The 16809-nt window shown below is 36.1% G+C and overlaps 1 protein-coding gene across 2 annotated transcripts in view; it reads left to right on the forward strand.

The window, feature by feature from the left end:
- Nucleotides 1-16809, forward strand: part of ABCB7 (ATP binding cassette subfamily B member 7) — a 162139-nt gene that overhangs the window by 126964 nt on the left and 18366 nt on the right. Inside the window, exons 13-15 of one of the 2 annotated variants that reach the window (XM_027607891.1) lie at nt 2284-2455; nt 5147-5250; nt 9154-9261. In XM_027607891.1, coding sequence (XP_027463692.1) covers nt 2284-2455; nt 5147-5250; nt 9154-9261 — 384 coding nt within the window. The remainder of the gene's footprint in view (nt 1-2283; nt 2456-5146; nt 5251-9153; nt 9262-16809) is intronic. The other variant, XR_003522559.2, reaches the window with a different exon arrangement.

Raw genomic sequence — 16809 nt, forward strand, 5'->3', positions numbered from 1 at the left:
CATCCATTCAACTAGATTGCTGCCATTCTCTTAGGCTATATAACAGTTACCCTTGACCTTTTGGAAAATAAAAATTTTATTCACTGAGGAAAAATATACACGGTTAATAAGTGAAAGAAAAGATGCTGATCCTCACTGGAGGGCTTACCAATGCAAACTAAATCAACAAGGGAATACCATTTTTCACCTGTCAGCAAGGATTTTAGAATTCATAATATCCAGTTTGGGCAAGGCTGTGTAAAATGGCTAGTGTTGTTTGGCTGGTGGAAGTATACAGTTTTCCTGACAAGCAACTTAGCAGTATGTATCAAGAGCCAGAAAAATACTGATACCCTTTATTCCAATAATTCTGCCTCTAGGAAGTTTTAGTAAGGAAATTAACAGAGATGTGAACAGATTTTTATATGCAAATATGTTCATTACACCATTATTTATAATATCAGAAATTGAAATTCACAGTGTGAATATCCAACAATAAGTAGATGATTAAATTTATCACCATAGCATCAAATGTCACATAGCAATTCATAAATATGCTGCTTATAAAGAATATTGAGTGTCATAGAAAAATACTCAGATACAAAGTTTCTTAAAAAGAGGATACCAAGCAAAATATAACATCCCAATTTTATAATACAAATGAATACATGTAACTAGAGAAGAAAGGAGAAAATAAACCAAAATGTTGATAGCAGTTATTGATACATGGTAGGATTATGGATTATTTAATAAATTTTTATTTTACCATTTTTTTTTGTATTTTCAAAGTTTCCAGGTAGCATTTGTTAGCTCTTTTTTGAATATAAAATATTTAAAAATAAGTATTTTCTTTTTATAGAACTTTAAGTTTATTGGGTTTAAGTACCATTTCAATATAAGAACATTTTATATTAGTAGTTGGTATAAAATGATTAAAATATTATTTGAAGTAATATCTGAAACTGGGGCTGATTGTGATGTTAAATTAGATCTTAATTAATTATCTTGGTTAATGTGAACTAATGGAGCCATTTTATTTCATCTTACTAACTGTTGCCCTCCAACCATTCAGAGACTAAAAGGAAAGTAGGAGATGGATGTTCACTTTAAGTAAATTAGCTTTAGTGTGCTATGTCAGAATAAAATGAAATATCAAATGAATGCTTGCAGTGACCTTTCTCTAAAAAATACCTATAGTGTATAAATCCTTTGTTTTCTGTGTCCAAGTAAAAAACTCGTTTTCTGTGTCCCAATTTAAAAGCTTCTGAGAAACATAACATATTCAACCTCATTAGTAATTAGGGAAGTGCTAATTTAAACAGAAAGCACATTTTACCCCAAAAAGTAGCAACAACTGAAACTTATTAATATGCAGAGTTGTTGAAGATATGGGGATTTGACACCCTCTTACACTATGGGTTGGAGTATGTATACTGTTGGAGCATTTTGGAAGACAGTTGGGCAGTACTGTCAAAGGATAAGTATATGCTTACCTTTTTTTAAGATTTTATTTAAATGACAGAGAGAGAGGTGAGAGAAAGCATGAGGAGGGGAGGAGGAAGGGGCAGAGGGAGAGGGAGAAGCAGACTCCTCGCTGGGCAGGGAGCCAGATGTATGCTTATCTTTTAACTCATCAGTCTATTCTTAGGAGTCCTTCTTACAGAAATATGCAAGTGTACAAAGTCCTATATACAATGATAATTTATTCCAACATTGTTTATAGTAGCAAAAATTTGGAAACTACATTAATGTCTATCAGTAGAGAAATAAATAGTACCAGACAACTGTTAAAAAAGTGAGGTAGGGGGCGCCTGGGTGGCTCAGATGGTTAAGGGTCTGTCTTACGATCTCCAGGTCCTGGGATTGAGCCCCATGTCGGGCTCCCAGCTCAACAGGGAGTCTACTTCTCCCTCTCCCTCTGCCTCTCCCCCTGCTTGTCCTCTCTCTCAAAAAAATAAAATCTTTAAAAAAGTGAGGTAGAATTCTGTTACTGACGTGAGCAGTTTCCAGCATATGTTAAGTGAAAAAAGTGATTTATAAAAATAATATCTATGTATAGTATGATCCCACTGTGTTGAAGAAAAAAGTATATGGCATATAGATGCATCAAGAAAAGTCTGGACCGATACTCAACAATTGTTCATGGTGATTAGAGCTCGGAAGGGAAATGGGATTGCAGGGATGAAGGGGGTGATAAAGGAGTTACCATGTTTTACTCTTTATGCCTTTATGTCTTTACTAAGTTGTTTGAACTTTTTATAATGAACATACATATATATGTACATATATATAAATCTTCTCCAGGATGCTGTCCTCTTCCATAATACCATTTACTACAACCTCTTATATGGAAACATCCATGCTTCACCTGAGGAGGTGTATGCAGTGGCAAAATTAGCTGGACTCCATGATGCAATTCTCCGAATGCCACATGGATATGACACACAAGTAGGGGAACGAGGACTCAAACTTTCAGGTAATCAGAGATTTTAGATCTGCTCCCACCTGTGTACTCCCTTCAAACTTTAATTTGTCAGAGCCATTTTCTAGAAAATGTAATGACAGAGTACACACCTAGTGCTCATCTAGTCACTTTCAAAAAGGTCCCAGTCTCAGCCATCACTGTAAATAATTCAACATGTTGGCAATAACTGTTCTCAAGTCATGAAGGTCTCTCTCTTTTTTTTTTTTGCACCTGCAGCTGCAAACTGGAAATGCTTACAATTAAATTGCTAACACATGCTCAGGTCAGCATTAACTAACCATAATCTTAATACTAAAGGAAGGCCAACATCATTATTCACCTCAGAAAGTAGTAAGAGTAGGGAAAAGTAATTTGATAATAAATAGTGTATCTCATCATAATTTCCTAGATCATTATGGGATGTTTTCAGTACTTTAGACTTCCTTATACTTGATGTACTTAGCTGCTGTACTTTCATTATAGCCAGTTTCATTTTTATGACCTTGTTGGTTCAGTGGTCAAGTAAATTTTGGGGCTTGTACATTTCTATTTAAGTGTTTAATTATGAGATTGCTAGTTTTAATAATTATCCTACAATGACTGAATTTTTTGGAGGATACATAAAAATGGTTTTTCACCCAAAATTTTTTGAATTCCAAAACTATGATATCTATGCCTGAAAGTATTAATGTAACTCATATAAACACACTATATCCTTTACATTTATTCTTTATTCTAGTTTAATTTAGGGAGGAAATATATAAATTAGGGATCAAGGTGAGGCAAAAAGAATACTCTGCATGAATTTTAATGAATCCCCATTCCTTTTCATTACAAACTGGCTTCATTTATTCACAACATTGATTAGGTACATACTATGTACAGGCTAACATGCTAAATGATTTGAGAGTTAAAAAGATGAAGCATAAATGGACTTGCCATCAAGGAATTTGCAGTCCATTAGAAAGTTTTGATTTAGGTTTAGAAAATGTTAATAGGCAAAGATTGTTTTCAAGTTAGGTTGGTTTGTAGTCGTTTTTTGCTTAACACCTGGTAGTATAAGATTCTTGCATCATTCCAGTTCCCCTTTGTACTTCACCATTGCTCTTAACAGGAGTAGTGCCCCGCTAACTAGACCACCCCCAGATGATTTGTCCAGTTGGCTAATCTAAAGATCTCCAAGTTTTCACATAATATACAGTAGGCCTCTCAACATAAGACTGCCTCAGATAGCTATGCCACATGCCATTTTCCAATCATTTTTTTTTCCCTCTCTGCATGCCTTTGGGAGTAGAAATAGCTAAAGAAATTTTATTCTTGCCTAATATCCATTGCCCTACAGCTAGACCTTTTCAAATGAGCATTGTATTATTTAGTATCTATGCTAATATTTATGGTAGGGAACAAACAAATGTTTCTTCTCCAAGTTCCAAAATTTTATTGAATAGAATTGAAACTGGGTTGGTTTCCACTTGAAATTTGAGAGGCATGTCTAAACTAGTCCTTCCTCTGAGTATCTACTACATCTTTTAGGAGGTTTCTGACACTGAATTGCTAGGTAGATAAAGAGATAGTTCTGGCATGATGCCTGCTTTGGTAGGAGAATTTTGATCTTATTAAATAGGGAAAATGTGAATAGTATAAATGTAAACTTACTAATATTAGATATATAGAGCCATCTTTACAAGTTGAAAATAATAATTGCAGAAAAAATAAAACTGAAACAATATTTGGTGTACCAGATAATAAACAAGTGGAGCTTTTTTCCTGAAGGGGTTACTGAAACTGAAAAATACATTCAGACATTGATAAATTAATGGATAATGGAAAAAGAAGAGAAGCCAAAGGGGACATATTCAGCAAACCATCATCCTCTATACTTCAAGCTATAGTTCTATTTAAGATTGATGACCTTAGACCTTTAAGCGTACCAGTGAGGAAAGGAAGATTGCTTTATTTTCACTAGAGTATATTTAGGAACAAATATGGGCCTGCATATTATGATAGGAAGAGCATTGAACTGGGAGTCAGGTCTAGTCCAGATTCCACTGGAAGTTGCTCTGTGATCTTGGGCAAATCACTAAACCTTTCTGGGCCTCTGTTTCCTTTCTGTTTTAAAATTCTGCTATTCTAGAGACCCAAAGCAAATAACTAAGGTGAAATTAGAGGTATCCAGTATACACCTTTAACTTTGAAGAGTGCTGTGAAAATAATATTTGTCAAAAGAATCCTTGAGGAGAATACTGGCTGAATGATACATTTTTGTTAAGAAATAAATGTAGATATTCATAGTTTCATGTCTTCAAATTGCCAGGTTTCAGTTATTGAATTTGGTTTTAGCTTTGTTGATTCTCTAATATTGAAATTTTTCTATCTTTGGTTGCTGTCCATTGGGAAGTAATATAAAGTAACACATGTAATGAGCATATTCTCGGTGAGAGGAATAATTGTGGAATCGAAGCTGTTACTGCTCCTCGTTTTCTTCGGCTGCCACAAAGTCAGAATCCAGAGTTATACTTATGTTCCAGGGTATATAGTTTGTCAAAGGATATCATACATGAACTTACACTCTTCTGAGTAAACTGAACAGTGGTCAGAGTAGAAGTACACGTTGAACGCATTGCTTCATGGTTATGATCAGTGGAAATACTAGAAACATAAAATATGTCTTTATATTTCCTTAAACTAAATTTTCCTTACCAGGAGGAGAAAAGCAAAGAGTAGCAATTGCAAGAGCCATTTTGAAGGATCCCCCAGTCATTCTCTATGATGAAGCCACCTCATCATTAGATTCAATTACTGAAGAGGTAAATGACGATGAAAATGCAGAACTCAATTCTCAATGCTTAACTTTTCTCCTTGGAAGTTTCAGTAAAATGGCTACATTCTTTTGTATTTTTAATGAACTTTAGGAGATACTGTAGGGCAATATACCTGGCCCTTTGTCCCCGTATATAGCAAGTGTTGATAACAAGAATGCCAGGTTGCATTGAACTATCACATTGCTAAGTCCATTTGCAAAAGTCTCCTTTTGGAACCTTGTGACTATTTTATCCTTACATCTTGCAAAGCTTGTAAGAATTGCCTAATCTGCTGATAAAGGAAGAATGTTTTAGTTTTTCTGCTATTGCTACTTAACACTCATGAAAATAGGTCATGTAAGTGATTGCGACACAGTACACACCAGAAAACCTTTCACTTATCATGGAGCAACTCACTAAAGTACAAGTCAGGCACACACAGCCTGTGGTGCTGGTATAAATTTATATTCATTTCACAAAAAATACTGTGCAGCACCAAGAAGTTGTAACACTTGATGTTGTGGTACAACTCAGCAACTATATTAGACTTCATAACAACATCTTTGCATTAAATATAAAAGTCTTAATAATGATAATTTCATGAATGGATTCCCTTAATCTAGAACTGAAGATAGGCAGATATTATCTGTCAGTTACCTCCATTCATCTACATTTTACTCAAATATATAGGAAAAACCCAGTGTTGAAGGATAGGCTTAATTTCAGCTTTGCAGCATGTATGGCATTATATTTGCATATGTCGTTAAGTTTCAGGTCATATTATTCAATCTGCCATATGTTTAAAACAGTTTAATATTTAAGTGACTTGTTTAGCATAAGGATTTGTTATATTTAAAGGGAACCCTGGGGCACCTGGGTGACAGTCGGTTAAGCGTCTGACTCTTGATTTAGGCTCAGGTCATGATCTCAGTGTTGTGAGATGGAGTCCAGGATAGGGCTCTGCAATGGGCGTGGAGCCTGCTTAAGATTCTTTCTCTCCCTCTCCTCCTTCTGTCCCTTCCCCCTCTCTCTCCCTCTCCTATTCATAGGCAGAATAGGAATCTGCTTACGAGAACTTCATACTTACAAATGTATTATCCATGTTTACCACAAATTAAAAGTCCTAACAGTCATTATTTGAGTCATGTAGCTTTATTATATCACAGAGCATAACCCATTAAGAGCTAGTAGACAACCCCCCAAGGGAATGAGTTACCAGAATATTTGGTAAATTTTAATGGGCCTTTTTAAAAGGTCCATAGCACTTAGTAGGACGTCAGAGCTTAAGTTCTTAAGAAAAGGAAGATGAGTCCCCACAAACATCACAGTTTTTCTTAGAATTGGCCCTGCATTTGATTTTCCGTCTGCTTTAGTAAAATATAAGGTCTTCCCTTACTGGGTAGCCATTTACTCTTGATAATTTTATTCCTTTAATAAATGCAATGTTTAGAAATATCTGTAGGGAGCCATTGGGTATATGCCCAACTGCACATTGCTATTTCCATCTTGCTAGCTATACTTAGACCCAGCTTTCTAAGTATAGCTGAATATATATACAACTCTCTTACACTTTAAAGGCAGTAAACAAAAATGTGTTTTCCAAACAGATTCTTAAATACAGAGAACAAATTGGTGGTTGTCAAAGGTGAGGTTGGTGGGAGGATGGGTGAAATAAAGGGGATTAAGAAGAGTACACTGATCATAATGAGCACTGAGTAATGTATAAAATTATTGAATCATTATATTGTACACCTGAAATTAATATAACACTGTTAATTGTACTGTAATAAAAAGTGTTTTCCAGAATTAATTAAGAAGTCAGAATACTTTTTCCCCCCATTTCCTTCCTTTTGCTCTTTATTCAGTTGGCTATTCAGGGCCGGTGTCTCAGAGTCATTCCCTCTGTTTATAACTGGGGAGGTTGGCCTATTTCTTCCAGATCTTGGATATTTTGGAGGAAAAAGAGCATTCTGAAAACTTACTCTTCAGAATTATTTTGACAAAGATATTCCCACACCATTTCAGTGTGCCCTGCGTAGAATGCTTGTGTTCAGGAAAGGCCAGAGGTGTTGGGAGGAAGCTGTCCTTGCTTCTGGGGCAAAGGGAAATGGAGCTAGACATTTCATTCTCAGCTTTATCACACTGTCTTCTAAAATGACAGCTTTGCTCTCTGTGTAATCATTTCCATCCTCTTGCTGTTTTTCTTTTTTTTTTAGTTCATTATGATATAAGGGTTTTTGTTCTTTTTTAATTTTATTTTAGTTCCAGTATAGTTAACATAGAGTGTTATATTAGTTTCAGTTGTACAATATAGTGATTCAACAATTTCATACATTATTCAGTGCTTATCACAACAATTGTACTCCTTAATTCCCATTACCTATTTCATCCGCCCTCCTACCCATCTCCCCTCTGGTAACCATTCGTTTCTTTTCTATACTTAAGAGTCTGTTTCTTGATTTGTCTCTGTCTCATTTTTTCTTTTTTCCTTTTCTTGTTTGTTTTGTCTCTTCAATTATTCTTATGAGTGAAATTGTATGGTATTTTTTTTTCTGACTAACATATTTCACTTAGCATTATACTCTCTACCTCCATGCATGTCATTGCAAATGGCAGGATTTCATTCTTTTTTTATTTTTATGGCTGAATTATTTTTCATTGTATGTTTAAATAAAAACTTTCTAATAAATTTTTAAAATGGGCAGAAAACATAAACAGACATTTCTCCAAAGAATACATCCAAATGGCAAACAGACGCATGAAAAGATGCTCAACATCACTCAGCATCAGGGAAATGCAAATCAGAACTACGAGATCTCACCTCATACCTGTCAGAATGGCTAAAATCAAAAACACAAGAAACAACAGGTGTTGGCAAGGATGTACAGAAAAAGGAACATTGGTGCCCTGTTGATGGGAATGCAAACTGGTGTAGTCACTCTGGGGAACAGTATGGAGGTTCTTCAGAAAGTTAAAGATAGAACTGTACGATCCAGTGATTGTGCTACTGGGTATTTACCGAAAGAATACAGAAACACCAATTCAAAGTAATACGTGCACTCCTTTGTGCATAGCAACATTATTTACAATAGCCAAGATATGGAAGTAGCCCAACTGTACATCAATTGATGATGGATAAAGAAGTCAGAACACTTTTGAAAAGGAAGTTTGTTCAAGTTACCATACACAGTTGTCTTTGTTGCCCTTTCAGTCCTCTGAGTTTGAACTAATGAAAAGCAAATGTTCTTGTACCCTTTGAATCTCCTATCTTTCTATTGATTTGAAATTTTCTACATCCTATCACTTGAGTCCCATCTCATTTTATTTTTGTTCTCATTGGCCAGATAAACATCATACCCGGCTATGTTCCTGATATCATTGGATTCATCATTATTGTTTGTTTATTTCTAAGTATAGAAATATCCACCTCTCCGAGTCTTTCTAATTTAAAGAAATGTTGCCTATCTAAAAGATAAATTTTTCCATGATAATGTCATATTTGCCTTCCCTTTTTGATCAGTTTTCTCCTCTTAGTAATTACTAGATTAGGTCGAATATGATTGTGATATAAAGTTTATATAATAAAAAATTCAGGGGCGCCTGGGTGGCTCAGCCATTAAGCATCTGCCTCCGGCTCAGGTCATGATCCTGGGGTCCTGGGATTGAGCCCTGCATCAGGCTCCCTGCTCCGTGGGAAGCCTGCTTCTCCCTCTCCCACTCCTCCTGCTTGTGTTCTCTCTCTTGCTGTCTCTCTCTCTCTGTTAAATAAATAAATAAAATCCTGAAAAAATAATAAAAAAATAAAAAATTCATTGGCATTTTATATGTTCCTTTAAGAAATGTATGATTATTTTAATTTGCATTTACCTAATAGATCTTTTTTTCCTACTCTTCTTGTCAAACTTGCAGACTATTCTTAGTGCAATGAAGGATGCAGTGAAACACAGAACTTCTATTTTCATTGCACACAGATTGTCAACAGTGGTTGATGCAGACGAAATCATTGTCTTGGATCAGGTAAGAGATTTAACTTTAAAGTTTAGTATGTGGGGGATTTTGGGGAAGATGGCAGAATAGGAGGATCCTGAGCTCACCTGGTCCCACAGACACATCTAGATAATCACATCAGTGCAAATAACACAAGAACACCCTGGCAGAACAGACTTTGCAGTTTATTGCAGACGGGAGGCCACATTGAAAAGGGTAGGAGGGACAGACACAGTTTGGAACCAAAATCCCACCGAGATTAACCATGAACGGAAGGAACACCATAAGCATGGAAAAGGGAGAGGAGCAGACCCCACACCAGGCACCTTAGGCGGGGGGGGGGGAAACTACACTGGAAAGAGAAGTCCCCAAAATATTAGGCTTTCAGAAGTCATGGGGCTTAACTTTCTGAGTTTTTACAGTCAGTGGAACATAATGCCAGGTGCTTTAAAAATCATCTGGCTTAGCTGTGAGAGGCCCACAGGGCAATCAGAAACTGAGTCTTGGCCTTAAAGAGCCAGCAAAACCAAAAAAAAAAAACCTACCAAGATGGCATAGAAGCAGCAGTTTGAAAAGTGCCTGGTGTACACATGAAGGACATTTATTTACTAATCTCAGAATGTGTGCTGGAGGGGCAGAGATCTTTAGGAGATTTCTCTAAGAACAGAAGAGTTAGTGGGCATCCATTTCTCTGTCCCCACCCCCAGCCTAGATAGCTAGACAGTTGCAGGAATCAGCAGGAACACTCTTCCACCTATCTTGCCAACACAACGTACACCACATCCTGCATTCTGGGGGATCTGCCCCACTTAGCAAGCATCCCTTCAAAGCAGTTCCTGCTAAGACACACTACAAGCAGCCCCGGCAGGGACCTGTACCACTCCAAAGTGACTCCTGTCCTGGGGAGACAGGAGAGGAGAAGATAACCACATACAGCAGTGCAACTGCGGCAATAGCAGACAGACTGGGCAGGCATCTGGTCTGACTCTTAGCCCCACCCACCATCAAAAGCCTGTCAGGAAAAGGCAGGAAGAGCACCCTGAAGGTTGATGCTACTGCAGCCCTAACAGATGGACTGGGGCCAGGCATCTGGTTTGACTACAGGCCCCGCCCACCAATGAAAGCCTCTCAGGGGGCAACAGAGGGAGAGCACCCTGCAATTTGATATGACTGCAGCCCAGGCAAAAGGACTGAGAATAGGCATCTGGTTTGGCTGCTCACACTACTGAATTATAAGCCCACAGTGGCCCCAGACTCTTCCCCTAACAGCACAGGGACCAAACCCTGCCTGGTACACCCAGAACATGAAAAGTGGACCATTACATCTAATGACTGAAGGCATGACAGCTTAGCTGCACCAGTAGGGTACACACAACTCACTAGATGATGCACCTGAAGCTCCTGGTTCTGGTGAACAGTGGACATTATGCTACAGGACACCACAGGACCTCTTCTTCATAAGGCCACTACTCTCAAGATCAGGAGACTTAGCAGAATTTCCTAATACATAGAAACAAACACAAAGAGGCAAAATTAGGAGACAGATGAATATGTCCCAGATGAGAGAATGGGACAAAAGTAAAGCAACAGAACTAATTGAAACAGAGATAAACAATATGCCTGATAAAGAATTCAAATTAATGGTCATAAAGATACTCACTGGACTAGACAGAAGAGTGGAGAATTTCAATGAACCTTTAATAAAGAGATAGAAAATATAAAAAAGAAGCAATGAGAGATGAAGAACTTAATGACTGAAATTAAAAATACACTAGGTGGGGGCACCTGGGTGGCTCAGTCAGTTAAGCATCTGCCTTCAGCTCAGGTCATGATCCCTGGGATCGAGCCCCACATTGGGCTTCCTGCTCAATGAAGAGCCTGCTTCTCCCTCTCCCTCTGCTGCTGTCCCTGATTGTGTGCTCTCTCTCTCTCTCTCTCTCTCTCTGTGTGTCAAATAAATAAAATCTTAAGAAAAAACTACACTAGAGGGAATCAGTGGCAATTAGAGGAGACAGAAGAATGGATCAGTGAGCTAGAAGACAGAGTAATGAAAAGCAATCAAGCTGAACAGCAAGAAGAATAAAGAATAATAAAAAATGAGAATAGATTAAGGGAACCCAGGAACATCATTAAGGATTATAACATTCACATTATAGCAATCCCAGAAGGAGGAGAGAGAAGGGTGCAGAAAATTTGTTTGAAGAAATAATAGCTGAAAACTTCCCTAACTTGCGGAAGGAAACAGACATCCAGATTCTGGAGGCACACAGAACTCACAACAAAATCAACCCAAGGAGGTCCACACCAAGACACATAATAACTAAATGGCAAAAAGTAGTGATAAAGAGAGAATGTTAAAAGCATCAAGAGAAAAGAAAACAGTTACATACAAGGAAAACCCCTTAAGGCTTTCACCTGATTTTTCAGCAGAAACTTCGTAGGCCAGACAGGGGTGGCATGGTATATTCAGACTACTAACAGAAAAATAACCTGTAACCAAGAATACTCTACACAGTAAGGCTATCTTCAGAATATAAAGAGAGATAAAGAGTTTTCCAGGCAAATAAAAGTTCAAGGAATTCATCACCATTAAACCAGCCTTCAAGAAAAATTAAAGGGAAATCTTTGGAAAGAAAAGGCAATAATTAGGAGTAAGAAAATTATGAAAGGAAAAAATTTCACGGGTAAATGCAAACGTATAATAAAAATGGTGAATTAATCACTTATAAAACCAGTATGGAGGTTAAAGCAGAAAAACAAATTGTATCTATAAAAGTAATCAAGAGATTCATAAAAAGATGTAAAGTATGATATACATAAAATGTGGGAGAAGTAAAATTTTACTACTTTAAAAATGACTTCAGGGGCACCTGTGTGGCTCAGTTGGTTAAGCGACTGCCTTAGGCTCAGGTCATGATCCTGGAGTCCCGGGATCGAGTCCCACATCGGGCTCCCTGCTCAGCGGGGAGTCTGCTTCTCCCTCTGACCTTCCCCCCTCTTCATGCTCTCTCTCTCTATCTCATTCTCTCTCAAATAAATAAATAAAATCTTAAAAAAATGACTTCAAACTTAACTGACCATCAACCTAACATAGACTGTTATATACATAAAATATTATATATGAACTTAGTGGTAACCACAAAGCAAAAACCTGTGGTAGATACACAAAAAGTAAAGAGAACGTAATCCAAGCATAACACTGAAGAAAGCCATCAAATCACAAGGGAAAGGGGAAGATGGGAGGAAAGAAAAGAACTACAAAAACAACCATAAAACAAGTTACAAAATGGCAATAACTACATACCTATCATTAATTACTTTGACTGTCAATGGACTAAATGCTCCAATCAAAACATATAGGAGGAAAAAAACACATAGGATGACTGAATGGTTAAAAAATACAAGCGCCATCTAAGTGCTACCTACATGAGACTCAGTTCAGACCTAAAGACACATGGAGATTGAAAGGAAGGACACAAACATTTACCATGTAAGTAGAAGTGAAAAGAAAGCCAGGAGAGCAATACTTCTATTGCACAAAACACGCATTAAAACAAATATTGTAATGAGACAAGGACGCTACATGATGATAAAGGGGAAAAGCCAGCAAGAAGATATAATAGTTGTAAATATTTGTGTACCCAGCATGGGAGCACCCAAAAACATCATGTGTTAACAGACATAAAAGAAGAAATTAATACAATAATTGACTTTGACACCCCACTTACATCATCTATACAGAAAATAAAGTGACTTTGAATGACATATTGGACCAGATGAAATTAACATATATATTCAGAACATTCTGTCAAAAAGACAGCAGTATACACTTATTTTTAAGTGCACACAGAGCATTCTCCAGACTAGATCTCATATTAGGGCACAAAACAAGTCTCTGAATTTAAGAAGATAAAACCACATCAAGCATCATTCCCAAACAAAAAGATATAAAACTAAAAATCAATTGTGAGAAAAATATGGAAAAAAACACAAACTCAACAAAGAATCAGAAGAAATCAAAAATACATGGAGACAAATGAAAATGAAAATAAAATGGTTCTAAGTCATTGAGATGCAGCAAAAAGTGTTCTAAGATGAAGATTATACCAATATAGGCCTATCTCATGAGAGAAAAATCTTGAATAAACAACCTAACCTTACACCTAAAGGGGCTAGAAAAGAAAGAACAACAACAAAAAAGCCCAAAGTCAGTAGAAGGAAGAAAATAATAAAGATTAGAGCAAAAATGAATGAAATAGGGACTAAAAAAACACAAAATAGAATAGATCAGTGAAACCAGGAGCTGATTGTTTGAAAAGACCAACAAAATTGATAAACCTTTAGCCAGACTTACCGAGAGAGAGAGGACTCAAATTCAGAAATGGAGAAGAAATAACAGCTGAGAACACTGAAATACAAAAGATGGTAGGAGAATACTATGAAAAACTATGCCAACAATTTGGACAGCTAAAAGAAATGGATAAATTATAGAAATATATAACCTTCCAAACGGAATCAGGACATAATAGAAAATTTGAACAAACCAATTACTAGAAATGATATTGAATCAGTAATCAAAAAACTCCCAACAAACAAAAGTCCAGGACCATATGGCTTCACAGGTGAATTCTGCCAAACATTTAAATAAAAGTTAATACCTATTCTTCTCAAACTATTCCAAGAAATAGATGAGGAAGGAAAGCTTCCAAATTCATTCTGTGAGGCCAGCATTACCCTGATACCAAAACCACATAAAGATATTACAAAAAAAGCAAACTACAGGCCACTATCTCTGATGAATATAGATACAAAAATCCTCAACAAAGTATTAGCCAACCGAATCCAACAATAAATTTAAAAAAATCATTCACCACAGTCACGTGGGATTTATTCCCAGGATGCAAGGGGGTGATTCAGTATTTGTAAATCAATTAATATAATAGGTCATATCAGTAAGAGAAAAGAACAAAACCGTATGTTATTCTCAATAGATGCAGGAAAATCATTTGCAAAGTACAGCGTCCATTCATGATAAAAATTTTCAACAAAGTAGGTTTGAAGCAAACATACTTCAACATCATCAGGCCATATACGGAAAACCCACAGCTCACATCATACTCAGTGGTGAAAAACAGCTTTTCCTCTTAACAGGAGCAAGACAAGAATGTCAACTTTCACTTTTATTTAATAGAGTACTAGGAATCCTAGCTGCAGCAATGAGACAAGAAAAAGAAATAAAAGGCATCCAAATTCATAAGGAAGAAGTAAAATTTTTCATAGAAATGAATCAGTAAAGTCACAGGTTACAAGATTAATGTACAGAAATCTGCATTTCTACACACTGATAATGAAGAAGCAGAAAGAGAAATTAAAACAATCTCGCTTACACTTGTACCAAAATTAATAAAATACTTCGGAATAAATTTAAGGAGATGAAAGTTCCATACCATGGAAACTATAAAATATTGATGAAAGAAATTGAAGATGACACAGATAGGTATTTCTTGTTCATGAATTAGAAGAATTAATATTGGTGAAGGGTCTATACTACCCAAAGCAATCTATACGGATTCAGTGTAATCCCTTTAAAATACCAACAACATGTTTCTCAAAACTGTAACAAATAATTTTAAAATTTGGATAGAACCGCAAAAGACCTCACATAGCCAAAGCAATCCAAAAAAGAACAAAGCAGGATGTATCAGAATCCCTGATTTCAAGATATAAAGCTGTGGTAAGTATGGTACTGGCACAAAAATAGACACATAGATCAATGGAGGAGAATAGAGAGTCTAGAAAAGAACACACACTTATATGGTCTATTAATCTATGACAGAGGAGGCAAGAATATACAGTGAGGAAAGAGTCTGTTCAACAAATGGTGCTGGGAACACTGAACAGCTACATGCAAACGAATGAAACTAGATCACTTTCTTACACTATACACAAAAATAAACTTAAAATGGATTAAAGACCTAAATGTGAGACCTGAAACTGTAAAAATCCTAGAAGAAAACATAGGCAATAATTTCTTTGACATTGACTATAGAAACATATTTTTTTAGGTAAGTCTTTTCAGGCAAGGGAGAATAAGGCAAAATTAGACTGTTGTGAGTACACCAAATGGAAACGCTTTTGCATGACAGAAACCATCAACAGAACTACAAGGCAACCTATTGAATGGGAGAAGATATTTGTAAAATGATATATTTGATAAGGGCTTAATATCCAAGATATATGAAGAACTTATACTACTCAACACCCAAAAAAACAAATAATCTGATTTAAAAAAAATGGGCAGAGGACTTGAATATACATTTTTCCAGAGAAGCCATATAGATGGCCAACAAACACATGAAAAGATGCTCACCATAAGTAATCATGAGGGAAGTGCAAATTAAAACCACAGAGATATCACTTTATACCTTTCAGAATGGCTAAAATGAAATACACAAGAAATAAGAAATGTTGATGATGATACAGAAAAAAAGGAACCCTCATGCACTGTTGCTGGGAATGTAAATTGGTGCAGCCACTGTGGAAAACAAACTGGAGGTTCTTCAAAAATTTGAAAATAGGTAATTCCACTACTGGGTATTTACCCAAAGAAAATGAAACTGCTAACTTGCAAAGATACATGCACGCCTATGTTTATTGCAGCATTATTTACAATAGCCAAGATATGGAAGCATCTCAAGTGTCCATCCATAGGTGAATGGATAAGGAAGAGTATTACCTGGCCATAAAAAAAATGAAATCTTGACATTTGCAGCAACATGCATGAACCTAGAGGGTATAATGATGAGTGATATCAGTCAGATACCATTTCACTCATGTGGAATTTAGGAAACAGTTCAAACGAACAAAGAAAAAGGGACACAAAAAGACCCTTTAAATACAGAGAACAAGTTGGTGGTTGTCAGAGGGGTGGTGTGTGGGGGAATGGATAGAGGATAAAGGAGAATAAGAGTACACTTCACTTGAGCACTGGGAAATTTATAGAATTGTTGAATAATTGTATTTTAAACCTGAAACTTTTACTAATATAACACTGTATCTTAGTTGCAGTTCAATTAGAAAAAAGTTTAGTACGTGAAGAACATTGGAAATTGTCACAAACACAAACAACTTAAATATTGTTTCTAAAGAAAAATGCAGAATTTGTGTTCTTTAAATGAGATTGAATCCTGATAGGACTTCATTTTTACTTCCTTTTGTTGGGAAAACAAAGGCATTTTTCTTCCAAGAAGAAATAAACTATTAACTCACTTCTCATTGAAGTATTAAAAGCAAACATATCAGGAAAGCCTTAAAGCCTCATACGAAAGAATCAGGTTTTAGAGAGTATATATATATATACACAAAAAATAATTTTTTGCATTCAGTTTTTTTGCTCTGTACAGAATCATTGTTCATTATTGTTTTTGTATTTTGTATTTTTATTTTTTCTAATATCTGCACATACCCTTGATGTCTAAAAGAAAATTACCATAAAATAGTCACTTGCAAACATGATTATTTTCATTTTTTTCCTGCTGGGGAAAGTAAGAAAATGGATAGCCTGCTTTATCCCTTCTG

The sequence above is a fragment of the Zalophus californianus genome, chromosome X, assembly GCF_009762305.2.
Source record: "Zalophus californianus isolate mZalCal1 chromosome X, mZalCal1.pri.v2, whole genome shotgun sequence".
NCBI lineage: Eukaryota > Metazoa > Chordata > Mammalia > Carnivora > Otariidae > Zalophus > Zalophus californianus.